At 46.2% G+C, this 23,323-nt stretch overlaps 1 protein-coding gene and 1 long non-coding RNA gene across 2 annotated transcripts in view; one reads left to right on the forward strand and one right to left on the reverse strand.

Annotated features, from left to right (window-relative positions):
• Positions 1-17,773, forward strand: part of SYNE2 (spectrin repeat containing nuclear envelope protein 2) — a 258,420-nt gene extending 240,647 nt beyond the window's left edge. The window contains exons 102-114 of the mRNA XM_083516520.1: positions 493-687; positions 1,499-1,778; positions 3,974-4,042; positions 6,130-6,269; positions 7,291-7,411; positions 8,322-8,533; positions 9,993-10,193; positions 11,684-11,812; positions 13,194-13,385; positions 13,516-13,605; positions 14,775-14,824; positions 16,314-16,670; positions 16,841-17,773. Coding sequence (XP_083372646.1) covers positions 493-687; positions 1,499-1,778; positions 3,974-4,042; positions 6,130-6,269; positions 7,291-7,411; positions 8,322-8,533; positions 9,993-10,193; positions 11,684-11,812; positions 13,194-13,385; positions 13,516-13,605; positions 14,775-14,824; positions 16,314-16,539 — 1,905 coding nt within the window. The 3' untranslated portion in view covers positions 16,540-16,670; positions 16,841-17,773. The remainder of the gene's footprint in view (positions 1-492; positions 688-1,498; positions 1,779-3,973; positions 4,043-6,129; positions 6,270-7,290; positions 7,412-8,321; positions 8,534-9,992; positions 10,194-11,683; positions 11,813-13,193; positions 13,386-13,515; positions 13,606-14,774; positions 14,825-16,313; positions 16,671-16,840) is intronic.
• LOC310685961 overlaps positions 1-23,323 on the reverse strand; it is a 209,270-nt gene that overhangs the window by 47,607 nt on the left and 138,340 nt on the right. The window lies entirely within an intron of this gene.

Genomic DNA, 23,323 nt, shown 5'->3' on the forward strand with positions numbered 1-23,323 from the left:
CGAAAAATACAGTATATCCCTGGGGAAATTGCTGCAAGCCCTTTAAGCTTCCTGCCATCCCAGAAGGAGGAGTGGAAGCAAAGCTACCTTGGTTTATTTATTTATTGGAGTACTTATCCTCTGAACTTGGATGTCTCTCATCTCCAATGGGGACCAACCATTCTTCTCAGTCCCAACTTGTGGGAGGTTCCAGCAACCACTGTATACAGTGGTTTCTTGTGTGTGTGATGGTTCTCACTGGCAAAATGTACTATCTCTCCCCTCCCCATTATTTTTGGTTGTGTTGGCACCCACAAGACTATTATCAAGTTATGACCAGCAGCACAGCACCCCATTCCCGTGCCCCCCAAAACACACTGACTGTATATATGAGGAATTGGATTAAGAATCCAGGCCTCAGGGAGAGGGGTGAAACATTCCCTATCCAAAAGGGGAATTAACCTGATGAGCAATGCTGTACTTAGGAAGCATCCTTGCTTGTCTTCCAAACAGTGTTTCCAGCAGGAAATATTGCTAAACACCGACAAGATCCATGAGCTTACTATGTCCGGGAAGCACCTGATTCAGAAAAGCGAGCCTTCGGATGCTGTTGTGATTGAAGAGGAGCTGCAAGAAGTCCACAGATACTACCAGGACGTGTTTGGCCGTGTCTCCCGATTCCAGCATAGACTGGCATCCTGGCCCCCGGTAAGAGCTATTAAGATTGCATTGGGTGGCGCTGTGGGTTAAACTACAGAGCCTAGGACTTGCTGATCAGAAGGTCGGCGGTTCGAATCCCTGCAACGGGGTGAGCTCCCGTCGCTTGGTCCCAGCTCCTGCCAACCTAGCAGTTCGAAAGCACGTCAGAGTGCAAGTAGATAAATAGGTACCGCTCTGGCGGTAAGGTAAACGGCGTTTCCGTGCGCTGCTCTGGTTCGCCAGAAGTGGCTTACTCATCCTGGCCACATGACCCGGAAGCTGTACACCGGCTCCCTCGGCCAGTAAAGCGAGATGAGCGCCACAACCCCAGAGTCGGCCATGACTGGACCTAATGATCAGGGGTCCCTTTACCTTTCCATTTACTTGCATGCAAGAGGTGCTACCTCGAGTTACATATGCTTCAAGTTCCAGACGCTTCAGATTACAGACTCCACTAACCCAGAAATAGTACCTCGGGTTAAGAACTTTGCTTCAGGATGAGAACAGAAATCGCGCAGTGGCAGCGGAAGGCCCCATTAGCTAAAGTGGTGCTTCAGGTTTAGAACAGTTTCAGGTTCAGATTCCCAACAGATGCCCCTGCCTGAAACCCTGGAGAGCTGCTGCCAGCCCGTGTAGACAAAACTGAGCTAGATGGACCAAAGGCCTGACAATACTGAGCTAGGTAGAGCAAAGGTCTGGCTTGGTATAAGGCAAATTCCAATGTTCTTGTAAGTAAGGCAAGTGCATTTGGGCAGGATACGCTGGTATTAGTCAGAAGTCGTGTCAATAATTTTGCTCAGTGATAGCTCTTCCATTTTAGGGACTGGAAGATGAAAAGGAGACCTCCGAAAGCGAGGCCGACATGGAAGATGCAAGGGGGGTGCAGAGTGACCCCTGGTGCCGAAAGGGCATGCAGGAAGTGCTGCCGCCCCAGCAGTCCCTCTGCCATCTCGTGCCCACTGCAGTGGGTCACGAGAGGTCGGGCTGCGAGACGCCCGTCAGCGTGGACTCCATCCCGTTGGAGTGGGATCACACCGGGGACGTCGGAGACTCCGGTCCACAAGATGAGGAAGAAGAACAGTATTACAGTGATCTGTCAGGTGAGTCCATCCTAGCAATTCTTCCCATTTCAGCAAGGAAACGTAACCTTGGCACCCATGCAAAAACCCTGTGGCCCAGCTTTTTAAGTATTGAACTGCTAGCAATGCAACCATTCAAAGGCATGTCTGCACAAGAGCTTTTCCCATCTCTTGCAAGATTCATTGATGCCCTTCGTGTACAGGTGGGAGAATTCTGGCCTGTGTCCCTTCACTCTAAGATAGGTGCAGGATGAGTATTACCGTATTGGCCCGAATATAAGCTGCACCCGAATATAAGCCACACCTTTAAAATTCATGGGGGGGGGGGTGGAGAGAGAAAAAAAGACAATACCCGAATATAAGCAGCTCCCTTAAAATTCCACAGGCTCTCACACCCGTTCCGTTTTACCATATGTCTGTTTCAGCAGCGATATCATAAAAGCCAATTTTTGTAAGGTTGTGAATTTAAGCTGCACTTTAACTTTTCACGGTCAGAATTTGGGGAAAAAAAGTGAGACATATTCAGGCCAATACGGTGTATATATTTATAGAGTAGCCATAGTTCAGCTGTACAGCACATACTTTGCTTGGCGAGGGTCCGAGATTCAGCCGCCAGTTAAGAGGCTTGTTTCTTGAGACCCCGAGAGTCACCGCCAGTCAGAGTAGACCATTCTGGACTACATGGAGAAATAGTCTGAGCTATTTTGCTAAAAACCAAAACCTTCACATAGAAAACTAGTACACTGGAGCGAAAGGCTTAGCATTACCCTCTTTGATGTGCTGGCTGACCTAATGCCGGGAGCTTGTTATGCGGGAAGGGAGCATTCAGAAGCAAGACCCCATCCTCATATCATAGAATTGTAGAATTGGAAGGGACCACGAGGGTCATCTAGTCCAACCCCCTACAGTGCAGGAATCTTTCACCCAGCATGGGTCTCAAACCCACAACCCTGAGTCTCTTCTTTTACCAACTGAGCTATTCCAGCAGGCTAACATGGTGCAGAAGCTGATGTTCTGTGCTACTTACAGCAGGGCTCTTTGCATGCAGCTAGAAATGCAGGAAGCTGTGGCAAAAACCCCCACACCGTATACAGTGGACTCTCGGGTTGCGAACGTGATCCGTGCAGGATCCACGCTCTCAACTCGTAGCGTTTGCAACCCACAGTGGCGCGTCTGCGCACGCACAGGTTGCGACTCGGCGCTTCTGCGCATGCTCAAAGCGCAACTTAGCACTCCTGTGCATGCACGACCTCCGAAACCCAGAAGTAACCAGTAAACTTCCGGGTTTCAGAGCGTCCGTAACCTGAAAAAAACGCAACCTGAAGTGTCTGTAACCCGACGTATGACTGTACTTTGAATAGCTTTGTACATATATCACCATGTGAGCTCTGCCCCACAGTTCTGGAGCTGGACCTGTGGAGGATCAGGGCAGTCTCCCACCATAGCCTGGTTTTCTGAAGACGCCCCCACCCCCCACCCCTGTGTAATGGCATCAGAAGTTCGAGGGGGACACAAATCACCTGCACAGTGAAGGAGGAGCCAATGGCTGGCTGTTCCCACCTATCTCTCATCATCTCTTTTCTTACTGGCTGGCTTTCCCTGCTCTGGCCCATCCCAGCTGCTAGGGAAAGTCAGCTGCTAAGCAGAATGATATAGGGAGATCTGCTGAGCCACAATAACTACAGGAAAACCTCAATATTAAAAAACAGTATACCACTAAATATCAGGTACTTTGGTGGGGGGTGGAGCTTAGCAGCAGGTGGGGGGCTGTTGCCTTAATACAGTCATACCTCAAGTTGAACGTGCTTTGGGTTGAGCACGTTCAAGTTGTGCTCCGCGGCAACCTGGAAGTAACAGAGCATGTTACTTCCGGGTTTCGCCACTCACGCATGCGCAGACGCTCAAAATGACGTCACACACATGTGCGGAAGTGGCAAAACGCGACACACACAGACGCGCCGTCATGTCTTGCGTTCCATTCAGGATGCGAATGGGACTCCGGAACGGATCCCGTTCGCATCCCGAGGTACCACTGTATGAGCTTGTCAGAGTCTTTCCAGCTGTTGCAAATGCAATGCCAGGCTATGCAAACTTTTGACTGGATCTGTCAGGAGCTGCTCTTATGTTTCTGTCCTGTGGGGTGGATAGTTGTGGGGGGGTGCGCTCACAGCCTCTTTTGTCCGGCGAGACAATTGGTGATGTTGTTCTTTTTTCAGATGTAGAAATCCCTGAAAATGCCGAGGCCTTTCTTAAAATGACCACAAAATCATTGAAAGCAGTTTCTGGTAGGCACTGCTGCTGCATGTGTCTCAACATGACAGTCTCCCTGTGGCGCACGCTATGCTCCTTACACCTCTCTCATATGCAAGTGTCTGGCTCCCTGGCTTGTGTCAACACCATGCTCCAGTTGGTTCATGGCGGATTCACTCTCTTTTTCTCCCCGTTTTTGTTTAATGCTGCACCATTTGCACATGCGTCATCATTAGTGAACGGTCAAGATTGTGCTCCCCCCCCCCCCAGTTCTCCACTCCAGCACAAAGATGGGCTGAACAGGGCGATCAGCTTGCTTTGAAAATGAGCACTTGGTATTCTCTCCAGAATCCATGTTAGTTTCATCTGCTGCTTCTTTGGCAATCACTCGTAGCCGAGTAAGATTGTCTTCCATAAACACGGTTTTAACAATGAGTCCGTGAGTGACTGTGGAGGCCAATTTTGGATCCACACGTCCTTCCACAGTGGGGACATTGGTTTCCAGGTGGGAGTTGATCACGGTGTGGATTTGCCAAGTGTGCCTTCCTCTTAGCACGTTTCTCCCATGTGTTTTGAGTTCGAGTGTCTTTGGTAAAGGCTGTTCTCCAACTGGAGCGCTCACAGGCCAGTGTTTCCTAGTTGTCAGTGTTTATACTACATTTTTTTAGATTTGCCTTGAGACAGTCTTTAAACTGAGAGTAAAATTTTAGTTTCACCTGCACTATCACGTTGTGTGTTGCAGACATAGATGCGTCACCTGTTTTCCTGTTTTCCAGCAGAGATGGTCAAAGTCATTTTGATGCTTGAGAGTGGAAGGTTCAAAGTGGCTTCCATTCTTGCTTTAGCGGTCAGAAACACAATAGATGCAGGCTGCATGCACACCTTTTTTATTTTAAAATCAAGAGGAACTGAGCCCTTTTCTATATAGTCCACACACCATCTAGCCGTGCTAGCTGAAAAGCTCTTACTGAGAAACTGGATTTCATTCTGAAAACAAAAGCTCATGGCAGATGGATTCCGTGTCCATTCAAAAGCAGGTGTGGGCGGGGCTTCATCCACACCTGCCCAATGACATTGTAGGTGGGCGTGTGCCAGGAATGCAATCACCGCTTCATCCTTCATTCATGTGCAGGGAGGGAAAGGCATGGATAACCTCAAGAGGTTTTCCAAATGCATATCGAGTAGCCACACCCACTCTTGCGGACAAGCAGGATCTAGATTATAAGAAGCAGTTTTGAGGATGAACAGGCGCAATTCCAGATTGAGGGAAACCTGCAGTTTTTTTTGTGCTACGAATGGGACAGTGCGTACGCAGCCTAAGTGACCCACCATTTGCTGCCCTGTAATAGCATCCCTGTGGGACGCAGGTGGCGCTGTTGGTTAAACCACAGAGCCTAGGACTTGCCAATCAGAAGGTCGGCGGTTCGATTCCCCGCGACGGGGTGAACTCCCGTTGCTTGGTCCCTGTTCCTGCCAACCTAGCAGTTCGAAAACACGTCAAAGTGCAAGTAGATAAATAGGTACTGCTCCGGCGGGAAGGTAAACGGCGTTTCCGTGCGCTGCTCTGGTTCGCCAGAAGCGGCTTAGTCATGCTGGCCACAGGACCCGGAAGCTATATGCCGGCTCCCTCGGCCAATAAAGTGAGATGAGCGCTGCAACCCCAGAGTCAGCCACAGCTGGACCTAATGGTCAGGGGTCCCTTTACCTTTACCTTTAATAGCATCCCTGAAGTTTTCTGGCTGAGAAGGGCCACGCCATCCTTCTCCCATGTAGGACCAGCTCTCCCTCCCAGAGTCATCTTTCCCGCCTGCACTTTTCGGTGGTGTTGTTAACTGTCTGTAGGCCTTTTCAGGAAGGTGGGTTGAGGGGACGTGCCCACCCATAACTGCATGGCTCCTCATTTCATTGCCCCTGAAACACAGCCGACATACATTTGCAAACAAGCATGCTTTGCAAGGAAGAACGGTAAAACTTTCATATATATATTTTCCCCTGCATCATAACTTGGTTCCCCCTATTCTGCAGAATGCTTTTAATTCATTCATATCCCCCACCCCCACCCCTCACCCCAAACTTGGGCATCTAACTTCCTGCGGATTTCTTTTTCCATGTCATACCACAGAAAAATCTGCTTCTGAGACTCACACGTGGCACTCTCCGGAAAGCCCTGCTTGCCGAAAACATCCATACAGCCAGGGAGAGATGGTTCCAAGTGTCCTTTTGAACAGCCCAGAGACAAGCACTCCTTACAAACCAGGCTATGTAAGTCCTCCTGGATGCAGGTACATTACTAGCTTAAAAGGGCTGGATTGGCCATTAGGTTAAGACAGGAGCAGGCAACCTGTGCCCCCTCCGTATGTTTTTGGACCACCGTCACCCCTGACCAAAAGCCATGCTGGAGCTGGTCACCGTTGGAAGTAAAAAATGAGGAATTTGCACTGGACATAGTATATCTTAAGCGATGAAAGAGGTGCATGATTTTACTTTTTAAAAAATGACAACATATTTTTATTTGCAAATATAGCAAAGGAAAGAGGAAGGGAAGAAATCAAATGCAATAAAATAAATAAAAAGAACTACTATACAAATAACACTAATAATAAAAAAAAACCCAATAACTTCACATTATATAAGCACTTGCCATCTGTATATGTATCTTAAACATATGTTAATATAAGCCTTCCAGGTGTCCAAAAAGGTATCAACACAAAATTGATGCCTATATGAAATATGTTCAAATGTTTTCAGCATCAGTAGATCTTCAGATCATAATGGATGTTGAGTATTTATCCATTCAGGCTCTTAGCAAAGATAAGGGCATGCAAATTCCACTTTTGTTGTCTTGCCATTAATCCCCATACTATAGGAATCTTATTTAAAATGATAAGAACATCTGAATTTGGGCAATACAAAATTGATGTGGATAACAACTTCAGACCAAAAATACTGTGTCAGTGGAGAAGCCCACATCATATGCCTCAATGTGGTGTTCTCAGCATTACACCTCTAACATCTGACTGCATTATGCAGTGCCTTCCTATTCATGCATTGTAGGGTCTAATATACTCAAAATATTAATTTTTGCTGGATCACTCTCAATTTCAAATCTTAAGGAAAGAGTCTCTATAAAAGCAATTTTCCATTGTTTAGTCTGTATGATACTTTCTGATTCCTTATTCCTTGCTTGTCTGAGTTCTTGTACTTCTACCTCATGAGGTTGGGCACAGTGTACATGGACCGGTGTCATGTGTCATTCCTTTCTTTCTATCTTGTTATATTCCAGGTGAAACAACGGAGCAGCAGGAGTCTGGACAGCATGCAGGAGATCTCTGGGATGTTGCCTAGCGAGGAACCCCAGTCTAGCCAGAGCCTTGATGGTGTTGCAGCCATAGAAAAACAACCAGGTACTTTAGCTGTAATATTTTTTGAGATAGATCTGTATCAAAATGGATACAGATATGCATGTGTGTGTGTGTGTGTGTGTGTGTGTGTGTGTAATAAACTCTGTTTATGTAGAGCAGGCTTCCTCAAACTTGGCCCTCCAGATGTTTCTGGCCTACAACTCCTCCCCTGTTCCCTAGCTAGCAGGACCAGTGGTCAGGGATGATGGGAATTGTAGTCTCAAAACATCTGGAGGGCCGAGGTTGAGGAAGCCTGATGTAGAGGCTTCTTTGCAGAGTGTGTGAGAAATAGGATTTCATTTTTCCCTATGCATTTATAACATCAGTGTAGATGGTGCCCTACAGAGGAATGAAAGCCAATAAACAAGAGATCCCTGCTCCAACAAACTTAAAATTTCTAAATGGAGGAAGCGAAAAGGGAGTCAAAGATAAAAATAAATGAATGTGAGCAGGCGCAGTTATTTTATCTGTTGAAGTATTTATGTTCCCCCTTTGCATTTAAAGGCAAAACGCCTAAAGGCAGCTAATGTAAAAATGAAAAATAGTGAAAAAACAAACAAACAGCCACATGAAAGTAAAAGGCAGAAGCAGCAGATGGAATCATTAAAAAAGAGAAATGGCAGAAAATACTACATGGGGTATTAGTCCAAAATATCTGGAGGTTGGTGAAGGCTGCTATCAATTGTGTCTTTAAAAGGTATCAATGCTACACTATTGTAAAGGGATAGAAGCCCTAAAAGGCTACCCAAAAATTCACATAGGCTTAATGTTGGATCTTGTAGCTAGGCCGGGGTAGAAGATCTGTTTCCTCAGGGGACCCAGCGAGTGCCTGAAATAATATTCCTCTGAGTCAAGCTTCAAAGCTTTTTTAATAAAATAAAAAAAACATGAATAATTTTGCAACAAACCGCAGGAGGCCTGGAGAGATGGGAGCTGATTCAAGCCCAAGACTTAAGCAACAAGCTGAGAATGAAGCAGAATCGGCAGCAGCGGGAGCAGCTGAATTCTGACCTCACGAATATCAACGCTTGGCTGGATAAAACAGAGAAGGAGCTTGAAATGTTGCAGGAGGCAGAACCGCCCACCAGCATCACGGCCATCCATCAGAGAGTCAAGAAGCAGAAAGTGAGTTCACCATTTGTCCTGGTAAATAGGACAACTAAGCCTAACTAAGAAGTGCCTTGCTGGATCAAGGAAGGTCTTCCAGGGCTGCACTCTCTTTATGGCAGGGGACAATCTCTTAAGAAAGACCACACAGGTAAAATAGCCAGAATCCAATCTGCAGAAGGCAGTTACACCTACAGCTTCTGCCATTTGGCTCCTGTGTCCAATGGCTGGTGATAGACCTTGAAGTTTGCTTGATTCTAGTTCTATGCAGGTGTTCTTAACTAAGATAAGTGGGGCCTGGCATGCTAGCCTCGGCCCATCATCATGATCACTGCTACTTCTACTCTTAATTCAATTTATTTATTGCCTTCTTACACCTGAGTCTCAATGGAACATCCTCCCCCCCCCAAAAAAAATCCAAAACATGAGATATATAGATATAAACAACAGTAAGTATAAAACGCATGGGACGCAGGTGGCGCTGTGGGTTAAACCACAGAGCCTAGGACTTGCCGATTGGAAGGTCGGCGGTTCGAATCCCCACCACAGGGTGAGCTCCCGTTGCTCAGTCCCTGCTCCTGCCAACCTAGCAGTTCAAAAGCACATCAAAGTGCAAGTAGATAAATAGGTACCACTCCAGCGGGAAGGTAAACTGTGTTTCCGTGCACTGCTCTGGTTCGCCAGAAGCGGCTTAGTCATGCTGGCCACATGACCCAGAAGCTGTACGCCGGCTCCCTCGGCCAATAAAGCGAGATGAGTTGGCTACGACTGGACCTAATGGTCAGGGGTCCCTTTACCTTTAAGTATAAAACAAAGCACAATCAGCTACTACTTCTTAGTTACAAAGTTCAGCAGGTTGTAATTCACAACAGTCATGGACTTGTGGTCATGAACTAATTGTTGGAATGCACCCATAGAGCCTTCATAGGATTATCCCCCAAGTGAAGGATTTGAACAGCCTTGTTTGTTTGTTTTGTAATTTTTTATATTTATATTTATTTCTATTCCACCCCGGACCAGGACTCAAGGCAGCTTACAGATAAAAATGCAAAAGCACAGACTGAAACACTTCTCAGAAGGGGGGGGGGGGGCTCAAAGAGGTTTACAAGAAAAAGAATAAAGCTGTGAAAAATTGTCAGTAGGCAGCAGTTAAAAACAAGCCTTCCAAAATAATTGCAATCAACAATCAGCCAAAGAGCAGGTGAAAAAACGTCAGCGTTTTCACTTATCTGGATCGGCTTGCCTAAACAAAAAAATTTTATCAACAGGCAGGGAGTTCCAAAGTGTAAACGATCCATTTCTTACAAGTATTATGTTGGCACTTGCCACAGTGCCAGTTTTGTAGATGGGAGCAGTCGAGTAGGCATGCAAAGAAGCAAGGCAATCTCACTGGTAAACTGGTTGTTTTGTTGTGCCGGTGCTTAAAAACCCAAGTTATTTTGGAACGCAGAATCCTAACCCGCTTCTTCCCCGCCAGGATATGCTCAAAGCCTTTGATAACTACAAGGCACTTGTGCTTTCTGCCAACCTGACCAGCAAGGACTTCAGGCAAGGAGACAGCGCTGGATCCAAAGAGCTCCAGAACAGGCTTCGGCAAGTCAATATGCGCTGGGAGGAGGCCATTCATTTGATGGGAGAGTGGAGGAAGAGTTTGCAGGAAGCCCTGGTGGGCTGCCAGGTCAGTGCAGCCCATTGCTTTCTTATTTATAAGAAGTGGATAGGGAGAAGGAGAAGGTTTTCCTCCATCTCTCAAAACACTGGAACTCAGGGATAACCAATGAAAACGAACATTAGAAGATTCTGGATGGGCAATGGAAGGCACTTCATCCATGGCTACTAATCCTGGTGTCCCTGTTCTGCTGCCACTGTGGTGAGGCTGCACATCTCTGAGTCCCAGTTTCTGGGAATCACAGGCAGGGAGGTTGGTGTTGCTCTGAGTTTCTGTTTGGTGGCTTCCTATAGGTATTTGCTTGGCCACTGTGAGAACAGGAATCTGGGCTAGACGCTGGCCTGATCCAGCAGCCTTTTTTATAATAATAATAATAATAATATAATAATAATAATAATAATTTATTATTTATACCCCGCCCATCTAGCTGAATTTCCCCGGCCACTCTGGGCGGCTCCCAATCATGTATTAAAAACAATACAGCGTTAAATATTAAAAACTTCCCTAAACAGGGCTGCCTTCAGATGTCTTTTAAAAATAGGATAGGTACTTATTTCCTTCACATCTGAAGGGAGGACGTTCCACAGGGCGGGTGCCACTACCAAGAAGGCCATCTGCCTGGTTCCCTGTAACCTCACTTCTCACAATGAGGGAACCGCCAGAAGACCCTTGGCGCTGGATCTCAGTGTCCAGGATGAACGATGGGGGTGGAGATGCTACTTCAGGTATACAGGATGTTTTTATGTTTTTAAGCCAACCGGGGCAGATTTAAGAAACTGCTTTAAAATGCCATTTGCGGAACACTCCGTAGTTGCACAGCATTCTTACGTAAGCGAGGCAAGATCTTCGAGTTTTGTGATTTTCCTTTCGGAACATAGCTGAAGGATGCAAGCCCACCTCCCTTTACTTCTGGCCTCCTTTGCCTGGAACAGATCGTGAAGCATTGTGGCTAAATTGCAAACCAGGAAATATTCTCCTGCCATGAACAGGTGGCCTTAGCCAAGCCACGATCTGTCCACCTCAGCCCTCCACCTATGGTTAGTCAATATGGAACTGATAATACTTCCCTGCCTTTAAGTATTCATGAGAGACTGTATGCAGGGAACGCTGAGCTTTCAAGAAAGCACAATATAAGTGCTACATATTATTACTACCTTTCAGCCCAAGTTGGAAAGGCCCTGTGTTATTTGGGTCCCTTCTGCATAGCCTGCTTATTGAGCATTCAGCCTGATTTGTTTGTGCAAAGTTTCCAGAGAGGTAGACCTGGGCTGTGGAGCATTCAGTCTGGTTTGACACGACGTTATCAAGCCATTCTTATCCTATTCTTTCCAGTGCATTTCCTTTCTTTATCGCAAAAGATTGCTGTTTCACAAGATCATCAAATCCTCTCAAAAGTACGCAACCTGAGTTTGCTGGCATGCAGTCTGAAACCGGTCTTTGTCAGCAGACGTGATCTGACGAGGCTGCCTCTCCTAATAATGGGTGTTTTTTCTCTGCAGGATTTCCATAAGCAAAACCATAACCTGCTGCTGTGGTTGGCTGTTGCAGAGGTTCGGAGGCATCAAGCACAGATCAAGGATCTGAATGCTGATCCTCACGCAATTCAGGAGAGCCGGAGAGAATTAATGGTAGGTTTAAAAAAAACAAAAAACTTTTTGGTGCATCCATACAGAAATGATTGACCCACCAGTTGACTTGCTCCCATTAGGTACAATGTTACTTCGCTTCATTTGGTTTCATGGTGGGATGCCAATTATCTGCTTTTCAGATCCTTCCTGTGCCCTATCTTGTCGTGGTTAGTGATAGTCGTTGTAGGAGTGGTATTTTGATTTATTACTCACCCTCCAACATGAGATTTCAGGGCAGGTTACAACAACAACAACAACAACAACAACTATTATTATTATTATTATTATTATTATTATTATTATTATTACATACACACCCCACCCATCTGGCTGGGTTTCCCCAGCCACTCTGGGTGTCTCCCAACTGAATTAAAAGCACAATAAAATATCAAACATTAAAAACTTCCCTAAACAGGGCTGCCTTCTGATGTCTTCTCTAAGTCAGATAGTTGTGTATTTCCTTGACATCTGGTGGGAGGGCATTCCACAGGGTGGGTGCCACTACCGAGAAGGCCCTCTGCTTGGTTCCCTGTAACCTCACTTCTCGCAGGGAGGGAACTGCCAGAAGGACCTCGGAGCTGGACCTCATTGTCCAGGCTGAATGATGGGGGTGGAGACAGTACTAGAATCAATTTAAAATATGACAACAGGCAAGAAGAGAATAGGTTGGGTCCTAAAATATCTGTCACTCATATGTTTTCAGCATGCTAAGGAAACTGCGTAGTGAGGTTGTCAAATGCACATGTGTGGAGGGAACTCTGTGATTGATTCTATAACTTCTATAACTGTGTTTGATTCTATAACTTAAGGGCTGCCATAGAGAATGCCCTCTCCTGGGGCCCCAGTGATCAAACCTCTGAGAGTGTTGACCCTCCCTCAAGACCCTCTAGGGCAGCCTTTCTCAACCTGTGGGTCCCCAGATGTTGTTGGACTACAACTCCCATCATCCCTGAGCTCTGGCCTTGCTAGCTAGGGGTGATGGGAGTTGTAGTCCAACAGCATCTGGGGACCCACAGGTTGAGAAAGGCTGCCCTAGAGGGTCTTGAAGTAGGGAGGCAGACTTTCAAATATTTGGGGGCCTAAGTTGTTTTGGGGCTTTAGGCACTGATGTGAGCCCAGTGAATTGCGCCTGGAAACAAACTTACATATTAGCCGTTGCCCAACAATTCAGTAGCAGAGCATGCGCTTCATATGCAGAAGCTCCCAGGTAAAGTTCCTGCCATCTCCATTTTGAAGGATCTCAGGGCCGACAGAGATTTTGGAGCTCTGCTGCCCAATCAGAGTAGGCAACACTGGGCTGGACAGATCACATGGTCAGCTTGATTCTGTGTAGGGCAGAGTCAAACATGCGTCAATATTTCCTTCCATTTCCCTGTCGAAGCAACTGGAGAAAGAGCTTCTGGAACGGCAGCCGCAAGTCAACACTTTGCAGGAGATTTCCACTCACTTGCTCGTCAAATCTGGTGGAGGAGATTATGTTGAAGCTCATGAGAAGGTCCACGTTATTGGGAAGAAACTGAAGCAGCTTCTGGAAAGAGTCTCAAGTGATTTAAAGGTCTCGCATGGAAAGCCGGTGAGGCTGGGATTCATGCGCTTGAATCCAGGGTGATGCAGTTCTGTATCTCCCAAGGGGGGTGCATAACTCCTGGGAGATAAAGCTTTTCTGCAGAATGTAAAGTTATCTTCCGTTTTCTTCCTTCTAGGACACAAGTGCATTTCTGCAGGATGTGGACGAACTGGACTCGGGAGGCTGTCCTCTGCGACCAGAGAAACCTTGCACATATAAAAACAAGGCAAGCCGCTTGGCAATTCTTTTCCAAACCTCTGGTTTTTCTCCAGTTTGTTAGTACCTTCTCCTCGTCTTGTTTCCATCTGGAAATGCTTTATTGCAAGTTAACACGAACAGCTGACTCGCCCGGTTTGGTCAGGACAGTCCAGCAACTCAACTGTTATTCGTGGCCATGCTAAAAGATACATGGTTTCTGTTCAGTACCTTTCCCCAACCTGATGCCCTCCAGAACATCTTGAACTGCAGTTCCCCTCCTCCCTGACCATGCCGGCTGGGGGTGATGGGAGTTGTAGTCCAGTAGGTCAAGAGGACACTAGGTTGGGGAAGCCTGGTTTGAAATGCTTCTTTAAGGCCAGGCTACAAGCTCTTCCCTTGTCCCATGCCTATAGAGTCGTAACTTGGAAGTCAAACGGAATCCATTCCGGAATTCCGTTCGACTTCCAAAACGTTCGGAAACCAAAGCGCAGCTTCCGATTGGCTGCAGGAAGCTCCTGTAGCCAATCGGAAGCTGCCGAAGCCCCGTTGGATGTTCAGCTTCCAAAAATAGTTCACAAACTGGAACAGTCACTTCTGTGTTTGCGTCGTTCGGGAGCCAAAACATTCGAGAACTAAGCTGTGCGAAAGCCAAGGTACGACTGTGCCTCAACCCATTCCAATGGGAGTTCAGGCGTAGTTATGGGGCTGAATCCGCCCTCGTCACCCTGACTACTGGGGGGATGCAAAGGCGTATGACCCTGCAGTGCTGACTTGAAGGTTTTGATAGCATTGACCATGTGATCCTCCTGAACGAACTGCCAAATGAGCATTGGGGCACAGCTTTATGGTGGCTGCAGTCCTGTTTGGTTTTGTCCCCATCCTTCTCCAGACTGAGTTCTACAAGAGGGGCACTAACCCGAAGGAGGAGGAAGCTAACGGGCAGTGCCACCCTCTGGACTGGTTGTTAAGTAGACAGCTGGAGGGGGGATGTCTGAGAGAAGACTGCATTTAGTGGGGTGCTACCCCATTCATCCTAATGGAGCAGCGTCCACTCGTCAAACCCACATTTCTTGTGACGTTCCCGCGGCACAGAAGCGTTTTGAGCTCTGTAACTGGGTCGCTTGGGATTTGCTTCTTTGTGCTTGCGTTTCTTGAGGAAAGTACGACTAAATAACACCGTAATATCTCCATTTTCAGCAGGCTGGTGGAAGGAAGACCTTGGAGACTGAGAGTGGCGCTGATATTAGGTAGGATGTTTTGGAAAACGTTTTCTTGAATTTAAAAATGGAGGTTGCATTTTGAAGGCAGTCGTAGGGCCAAGCTAGATGTGCTCATAATCACATGTTAATTAACACACACATTGTATATTATGTAAATAGCAGCCACAGGGAAATCTGAGCAGGATCAAGGCCATAGAAAGGAGGAAGGGGGAGTTTAGCGCTTTTTCCTCTTTGCCAAAGTCTGAGCAGAGACAAAAAAAAAGGCTCCTCAAAGATGCTGTATGCATTGCATAGGGAGCCACTACGCGCAACTTTCCTGGAAATGCAAACACCTTTGAATGGGAGATTTTTGCCCACACTGCAGCAGGAAGTAAATCTCTGCAGCCCCAAGTCCCCGAGTCTTTGCCTTCCCTATGGCTTCTCTTTAAAAACAAAAACAGGTGCATTGATTGCATTCACACAACCAGCACTTGAATGTCCATAATTTGTACAATGCTAACTCAGAGGGACATGGGTGGCGCTGTGGGTTAAACCACAGAGCCTAGGACTTGCCAATCAGAAGCTCGGTGGTTCGAATCCCCGCGACGGGGTGAGCTCTCGTTGCTCGGTCCCTGCTCCTGCCAACCTAGCAGTTCGAAAGCACATCAAAGTGCAAGTAGATAAATAGGTACCACTCCGGCGGGAAGGTAAACTGCGTTTCCGTGCGCTACTCTGGTTCGCCAGAAGCGGCTTAGTCCTGCTGGCCACATGACCCGGAAGCTGTACGCTGGCTCCCTCGGCCAATAAAGCGAGATGAGCGCTGCAACCCCAGAGTTGGCCAGGACTGGACCTAACGCTCAGGGGTCCCTTTACCTAACTCAGAGGTGGGCAAACATTTGGCTTGTGAGACCTGCTAAAACCCAGAGGTTTGCCAGATGCAGCTAGGTGCACAACAGTGGCTGGGATTCAGCTGAGGCCCATCAGTGGAAACTCTGCACAACGACTTCCACTTGTGCAACAGATTCCCCCCCCCCCAAAAAAAGGCATGTGGGGCGTCAGGAGAACCCCCAGAACGACACACAGAGAGAAGAGAGCATGGAATCATTCCATCTGCCAAGGTGAGATGCTTGCAATGATGGAACGATTGGAATAGCACATCAAATTCCTTCTTGTGTCTCCGGGTAGAAGGGCTCGGAAGGGAGGGACAAGGTTTGTGCCCCTCAAATCTGCTCTGCAGAAAGCTGCTGCCAGTCTGAGTAGAGGATATAGGGAAGCCTTTCAATGTGTTGTGTTTTTATATATGTTGCAAGCCGCCCTGAGTAGCTGCTGATCGTGACACCCTACAGTAGCGTTTCCCAAACTGGCTGTTGTTGGACTACAACTCCCATCATGCATAGCTAGCAGGACCAGTCTTCGTGGATGATGGGAGATGTAGTCCAAAAACAGCCAGAGACCTAAGTGTGGGAAACCCTGGGCTAGATGAAGTCTGACTCAGCGGAATGCAGCTTCATGTATCAATTCTCTTCCATATTTGCAGAGGGGATGACGAGGAGAGCACCAGCCCAGCTGCTCCCAAGACCCGCGGCTTCCTGTCCCGTGTACTGCGAATGGCGTTCCCTCTTCAGTTGCTCTTCCTTCTCCTCCTGCTTTTGGCTACCCTGCCCCCTTTCTCGGAGGAAGATTACAGCTGTGCACACCGCAACAACTTTGCCCGGTCTTTCCACCCCATGCTGCGATTTGTCAATGGCCCTCCTCCCTTTTGAAGCGTCCCAAGGGCTTTTTTGCACCTCAACCAAAATGAACCTCCTCTGCAGGCTCTTCTTCTCATGCTGCTATTGCCATTCTGAGGACTTCACACCCTGAATGCGTCAGATTTCACAACTGAAGAAGTACCGTATTTTTCGCTCTATAACACGCACCCGACCATAACACGCACATAGTTTTTAGAGGAGGAAAATCCGTAGGCATGCCACCTGTAGGCATTCCCTCCATAACACGCACAGACATTTCCCCTTACTTTTTAGGAGGAAAAAAGTGAGTGTTATGGTGCAAAAAATACGGTAGATCCTCTAGCAATTTCAATATTTGGGATGGGTTGGAAAGCAGGGGGCGGGGGCAGAGGCAGGTGTTAACCCGGTTTTGTACAGGAAAATACTTTTTTCTATATATTTTTGAACTGTAAGCAACATACTGTATACTTTTGCACAATGTGTGATCACTCGGCTGATGGCATCCATGCCAGAATGTCTTCTGAAGACGAATTTTCAAGATGATGTCATGTTTGCATTGAAATAATGTGATTTTTAGCTAACGACGAATGCTGTAGAGAATAGCTTTTAGTGTGACGGAGAGAACCCATTTTTCAGCTGGTGCTTTGCATGCAAAGAAATCTATTTCCATACTTCGATATTGTAGTGAAAAGAAAGGTTTGATTTTATATAAATATATATAAAATACTTGTTATACTTTAGTATTTTAGCAACCCTCTCTCTCCACTTAACAAATACATATAGATACATAGACAGATTGATAGATACAGTGGTGCCTCGGTTTAAGAACAGTCTGGTTTAAGAACGATTTGGTTTACGAACTCTGCAAAACCGGAAATAGTGTCTTGGTCTGAGAACTTTATCTCGGTCTAAGAATGGAATCCAAACAGTGGAAGGGCACCAGCGGCAGGAGGCCTCATTAGAGAAAGCTTGCCTCGGTTTAAGAATGGGTTTGGTTTAAGAAGGGACTTCCGGAACGGATTAAGTTTGTAAACCGAGGTACCACTGTATATCAGTTTCCACGACAAAGATTTTAGTACAGTGGTACCTCGGATTCCGTTCGCAAACTGGGACACAACTTCTGGTTTTGCGGAGTTCGTAAACGATATCGTTCTTAAACAGGACTGTTCTTAAACCGAGGTACCACTGTATGTACTTAGAACTGCAGATTTGTCTCATGTCTTCTTTTGTACTTTTATTTTAAATAAAAAGAAATGAAAATGCTGCATGTAGGTGACTTATATTGTTCATAGTTTTATATTTAAAAAGTGCTGACCATAATTAGTGTTGATTATCTCACTTGTATATGAATCAATGGTGTAAACTTGCGGCTTTTTAATCAAAAGATGTTTATGTGTTAATCTTTTTTGAATAATTTACAGTAAGCCAAAAGAAAGATACGTGGATGTTTTTTTAAAAATAATTTTTAATACTCGAAGGGCACAATCAATCCCTATTCCTATGCAGCAAAATGCATGTGCAGAGACAACACCATAGGGCCATGCTGGTTGCCAGAACGTGCAGACTGCATTGCAAAGCTGCTTCAGCTGGGAATTAAAATCACTTGAAGATGAAGCAAATTCCACACCGGTTTCTGCATAGGAGAGGGAGAACTAGAGAGGGAAAGGGGAAGCAAGCATTGGCCATTAGGGTGAACCCTCTGTGTGTACACAGCTTTAATGGTACATAAGCCATCATCGATACATTGAGCCTCCATGTTCCAAGGCAGTATATCACTGGATAGCAGTTGCTGTGGTGGTGAGGAATGGACTGTTTCCTTCATGTTTCCTGGGGCCATTTGATTGCTGCCAAGGAGTGTGGTAGAGTCTCCTTCTTTGGAGGTCTTTAAGCAGAGGCTTGACAACCATATGTCAGGAGTGCTCTGATGGTGTTTCCTGCTTGGCAGGGGGTTGGACTCGATGGCCCTTGTGGTCTCTTCCAACTCTATGATTCTATGATTCTATGATTAAGCCGTTGCTTACAAACTGGTTGCTATGCCTGATGAATCCAGGACTCATCTTGTGCCGATGGGGCTCACGCCCTAACTTCACAAGATTTGTCACATTTAAGGTGAAGTTGGTAGTGAGAGATCGGAAACGGTTTTACCTGGATCCAAATGATATTTTCTGTGTATATTTCTTTTTTCCCAACCCCCTCATTAAAATTCTGCGGCTGTGTGCAGCAGTCCTGAGTTTCTTTGTCTTGGTGTTTTATAAATCTAGTTTCCTGGAACACAGCTAGGACTGGGAGAGGGCGGGGCATGGTAGACAGCTGTCTGGTTCAAGGCAGGACCCAAGAGCCATTGGGACGAGCCATTAGTCGGGACTGAGGAGCAAGGCAGGGCGAAAGAATAGCCAAAGGCCACAGGGACACACTAGAAGCTCAACTGGAAAAGGCAGCCCATTGATGCTCCTTGCCTAAGATGATTCAATGGCCAGTCCACATGGGTGAAGATCGGGTAGTTCCTTGGGTAGCTGCCACCTGCAGTTCAGTGGTTCATTCACAAAAGATCAAACAGCGCCCACCAGAAAAGATGAGTACCCTCAGAAGAATGGGAAGAGGTGAAGGAAAACACTCCTATCCATTAAGAATGAACTCACAGCTGTCCATGGAGGCGCAGGTTAATTCTGTGTCCAGGGCAGCTGTCTACCAGCTCCACCTGGTACGCAGGCTGAGACCCTATCTGCCCGTGGACTGTCTTGCCAGAGTGGTGCATGCGCTGGTTATCTCCCCCTTGGACTACTGCAATGTGCTCTGCGTGGGGCTACCTTTGAAGGTGACCTGAAAACTGCAGTTAGTCCAGAATGTTGTAGCTAGACTGGTGACTGGGAGCAGCCGCTGGAACCATATAACACCGGTCCTGAGAGATCTGCATTGGCTCCCAGTACGTTTCAGAGCACAATTCAAAGTGTTGGCGCCGACCTTTAAAGCCCTAAACGGCCTCGGTCCTGTATACCTGAAGGAGCGTCTCCACCCCCATCGTTCTGCCCGGACACTGAGGTCCAGCGCCAAGGGCCTTCTGGCAGTTCCCACATTGCAAGAAGTGATGTTACAGGCAACCAGACAGAGGTCCTTCTCAATAGTGGTGCCTGCCCTGTGGAACGCCCTCCGATCAGATGTCAACGAAAAAACAGCTATCCTATTTTTAAAAGACATCTGAAGGCAGCCCTGTTTAGGGAAGTTATGAATATTTAATGCTGTATTGTTTTTAACACTTGATTGGGAGCCGCCCAGAGTGGCTGGTGAAACTCAGCCAGATGGGTGGGGTATAAATATTGTTGTTGTTGTTGTTATTATTATTATTATTATTATTATTGGAGTTTGACTGATGCACATAAATGCCGATCACCCATAGCTATAAGAAGAAAAGAAGCTCACCTGTGGACCATTGTCCTTGGCCAGAGCTAGGCTCTCTCCCATCTGGCTAAGAGCCAACTCAGCATCCCAGGACTAAGGTGTACAATTCTTTTGGTCCCCTTGGTTTTCACTAGACGGATAGAACCTAGCAGTAGATCCATGTCTATTTCGGCTCATGTCACCAGCCGGAATCAGGAACAGGTCAGCAATAAAAAATATTGGTGTCAGTGAAGTTAATGCTTTCTTCAAAGAGATCAACCCTCCCCCCAAGTTCTTTCCCAAAGGGGGGGTGCCTTACCTGGTGCTCCCCCACTCCTCTGTATCCAGCCATTCCATGACAGCTTATTAGCAGAAACAACTTGCTCATCCCCTTTTATTTTCTGCCAACACAATCTCTGCTACAAACGTGAGTCAACAGTACCAGCTGCTGAGACTAACAACATCAGGATAGCTAACAGTTCTTACAATTGTGGGTTTGTTTGTGTGCAGAGGAGTGACATTAAATTTGTGTACTATTTTAGTATTGGCCCAAGTGGAAAGAACAGTAAGCTCAGCTTGGCAACCGAACTTGAATCCACAGAGCTGAAGCTATGTCTATTGCTTTACAGAGGGCAAGAGGGCAGATCTCTTTGAATGTATGTTGTGGATGTGGCTTTGATGTGTCTGGTTCCTGGCTGTCAACACCCTCTTAGCTGCTCCACTTCAGAGATCCCTCACCAAGCACCCAGTGTCTCTTGATGCTAGGGATGAAATTGAGAGGCAAGATTTAAGCCACCGTTTGCATGCTATCCATCAGCTGCAGCCTACAATCGTAAAACTGAAAAACTAATAATAATAATAATAATAATAATAATAATAATAATAATAATTAATAACAATAATTTATTTATACCCTGCCCATCTGGCTGAGTTTCCCCAGCCATGTTGCTGCCACATACACCCGGACAACACCATTACTGGCCCCAACAACATCAAACATACCATCTCAGGACCATTTAATTTCTCATCTTCTAACATTGTGTATGCCACCAAATGTCAACAGTGCCCTTCAGTTCTCTATATTGGACAAACAGGCCGAACCCTACGCCAAAGGATAAATGGGCATAAATCTGATATCAGGAATCACAAGACAGAGAAACTAGTAGGAGAACACTTCAATCTCCTAGGACATTCTGTACAAGATCTCAAAGTAGCTGTCTTATTACAAAAGAATTTCAGAAATAGACTGGAAAGAGAAGTTGCTGAATTGCAACTTATTACTTAACTTAAAACCATGGAGAGACCTGGTCTGAATAGAGACATTGGATTCTTATCTCATTATACATGATAATTTTAGCCATCTCACCCCTTGCTTTTTCCTGTAAGACCAATTGCAGTCGTTAACAGTCATCAACAAATCATCAACCACCCTTTGAGTAATACCCCTCCCCACCCTCTCACTATATATAAGGGTCTGGTGACTTCTGTTTCAGTGTATCTGAAGAAGTGTGCATGCACACGAAAGCTCATACCAACTCAGTTGGTCTCTAAGGTGCTACTGGAAGGAATTTTTTTTATTTTGTTTCGACTATGGCAGACCAACACGGCTACCTACCTGTAACTAAAAACAAACTCTACATTAGTAGAAAGACCTCAGAATGGGTTAGAGTTCCCTTACCCAACTTGGCTCCTGCTCACACCATACTTTGAAAGGCACCAAAACACAATCCCAAGAATGCTTCGAGTTCAAAGGTGATAACAGCAAAGGTGCACATTCATAATTATCTTGTGTTTTGCACAACACTGCAGGCAAGGAATGAAGTCAGTTTGTGTGGCAGGAGCTAGAGAATGCTCTGGCCTCAACAAACTCCCTTCTGTGGAAACAAGCACTGCTAATTTCAGAGGCACTTATTTCCAAATACTTGCACTTAGCAATTCAGGAAAACAATGCAGGCTCGAAGTAAAGATATACAGCCAAAGCAGTCATCATGAATGGAGGTGCTAAATTGCTTGTCATGAAAGGAACTCGCTGGGAGCTTCAAGCATCCTGGGCAGCTAAGCCAACACAACAAGAAGGGGTTCCCTGCATGCCAGGGGTGGGCAACCTAAGGCCCGGGGGCCGGATGAGGCCCAATCGCCTTCTCAATCCAGCCCATGGATGGTCCGGGAATCAATGTGTTTTTGCATGGGTAGAATGTGACCTTTTATTTAAAATGCATCTCTGGGTTATTTGTGGGGCATAGGAATTTGTCTTTTTTTTTCTTTCCAAAATATAATCTGGCCCACCACATGGTCTGAGGGACGGTGGACCGGCCCACGGCTGAAAAAGGTTGCTGACCCCTGTGTATGTGATAACCTCTGCTTCTCATTCCATTTTTTAGTTACTGTGTTATAAAATGTTAGGGTGCACCCACATAGCAGACACACACCACAAAAAAAGCAATCCTTCAGCCTTCAGAATTAAGGAAACATTCCCTGAGAGAGTTCTACTTAACTGAATCCCAAATGCCACCTTGGCTCTCCTAATGACTCAAGATATTTCATCTGCAGAAGGAATATCTTGGAGAAACCTTTCCCTGTAGTTCTTTCATTTACAAATCCTTCAAATCCTGCCTTAAGGGCATATTTTGTATATGAATAGGGCAGGTCTGTGACCTGGATTCAAGAATTAAGAAATTCACCGACTCCAAGGAACTGGCCAGGGTCCTTCAGCAAGCATTATCTCAGCAGACAGGAGACAAGCCATATTCAAATGTCTGTTGTCTTTCTGTGACACATGTATGATGCTTTTGGGGTGGTCTCTGGCTAAGCCTATGGGTTTCTAAAGTTTTTTAAAGTTCCTGCACATCTTTGTTCTGGTTCCCTTGCAAATGGGAGGACTCTGTTGCAACAGGAAAATAAAGATCTTCCTTGTTTTCCTTCTACTGGTTCCTGACTTCAACCATTCTTCTCTGACTGATCATGGACTTAAGGGACTCAGAGTCCCTTGAGGAGTTGGGCTACAAAAGTCAACCCCAAAATTTTCTACAACAGCTGGTGTAAAGCTGTAGAGAAAAGAATATGCTCCACCAAATGCTGGATGGAGAAAGTGCAGGGGGGAAAGTTGTTTGAACCCAGCATGTCACACACGTTTGTACGTTGGAAAGAGTTGCACTCCATCTTTTCTTGCAATTGTCTCCAAAGTTATGCATCCTTGTCACTCAGTGACAAGAAAGTCCAAGTTTGGCTGCCATGCACTGAGTTCCCTTTTGCAATGAATCCTAGTTGCTGCATGTTTTCTCCTGCTCTGGAGGGTAGGACTCGAACCAGTGGCTTCAAGTTGCAAGAAAGGAGATTCCGACTAACATTCGGAAAAATGTTCTGACAGTAAGAGCCATTCGTCAGTGGAACAGACTCCCATGAGAGGTGGTGGACTCTCCTTCCTTGGAGGTTTTCAAGCAGA

The sequence above is a fragment of the Podarcis liolepis genome (genome assembly GCF_965112155.1).
Source record: "Podarcis liolepis genome assembly, chromosome: 1".
Classification (NCBI taxonomy): domain Eukaryota; kingdom Metazoa; phylum Chordata; class Lepidosauria; order Squamata; family Lacertidae; genus Podarcis; species Podarcis liolepis.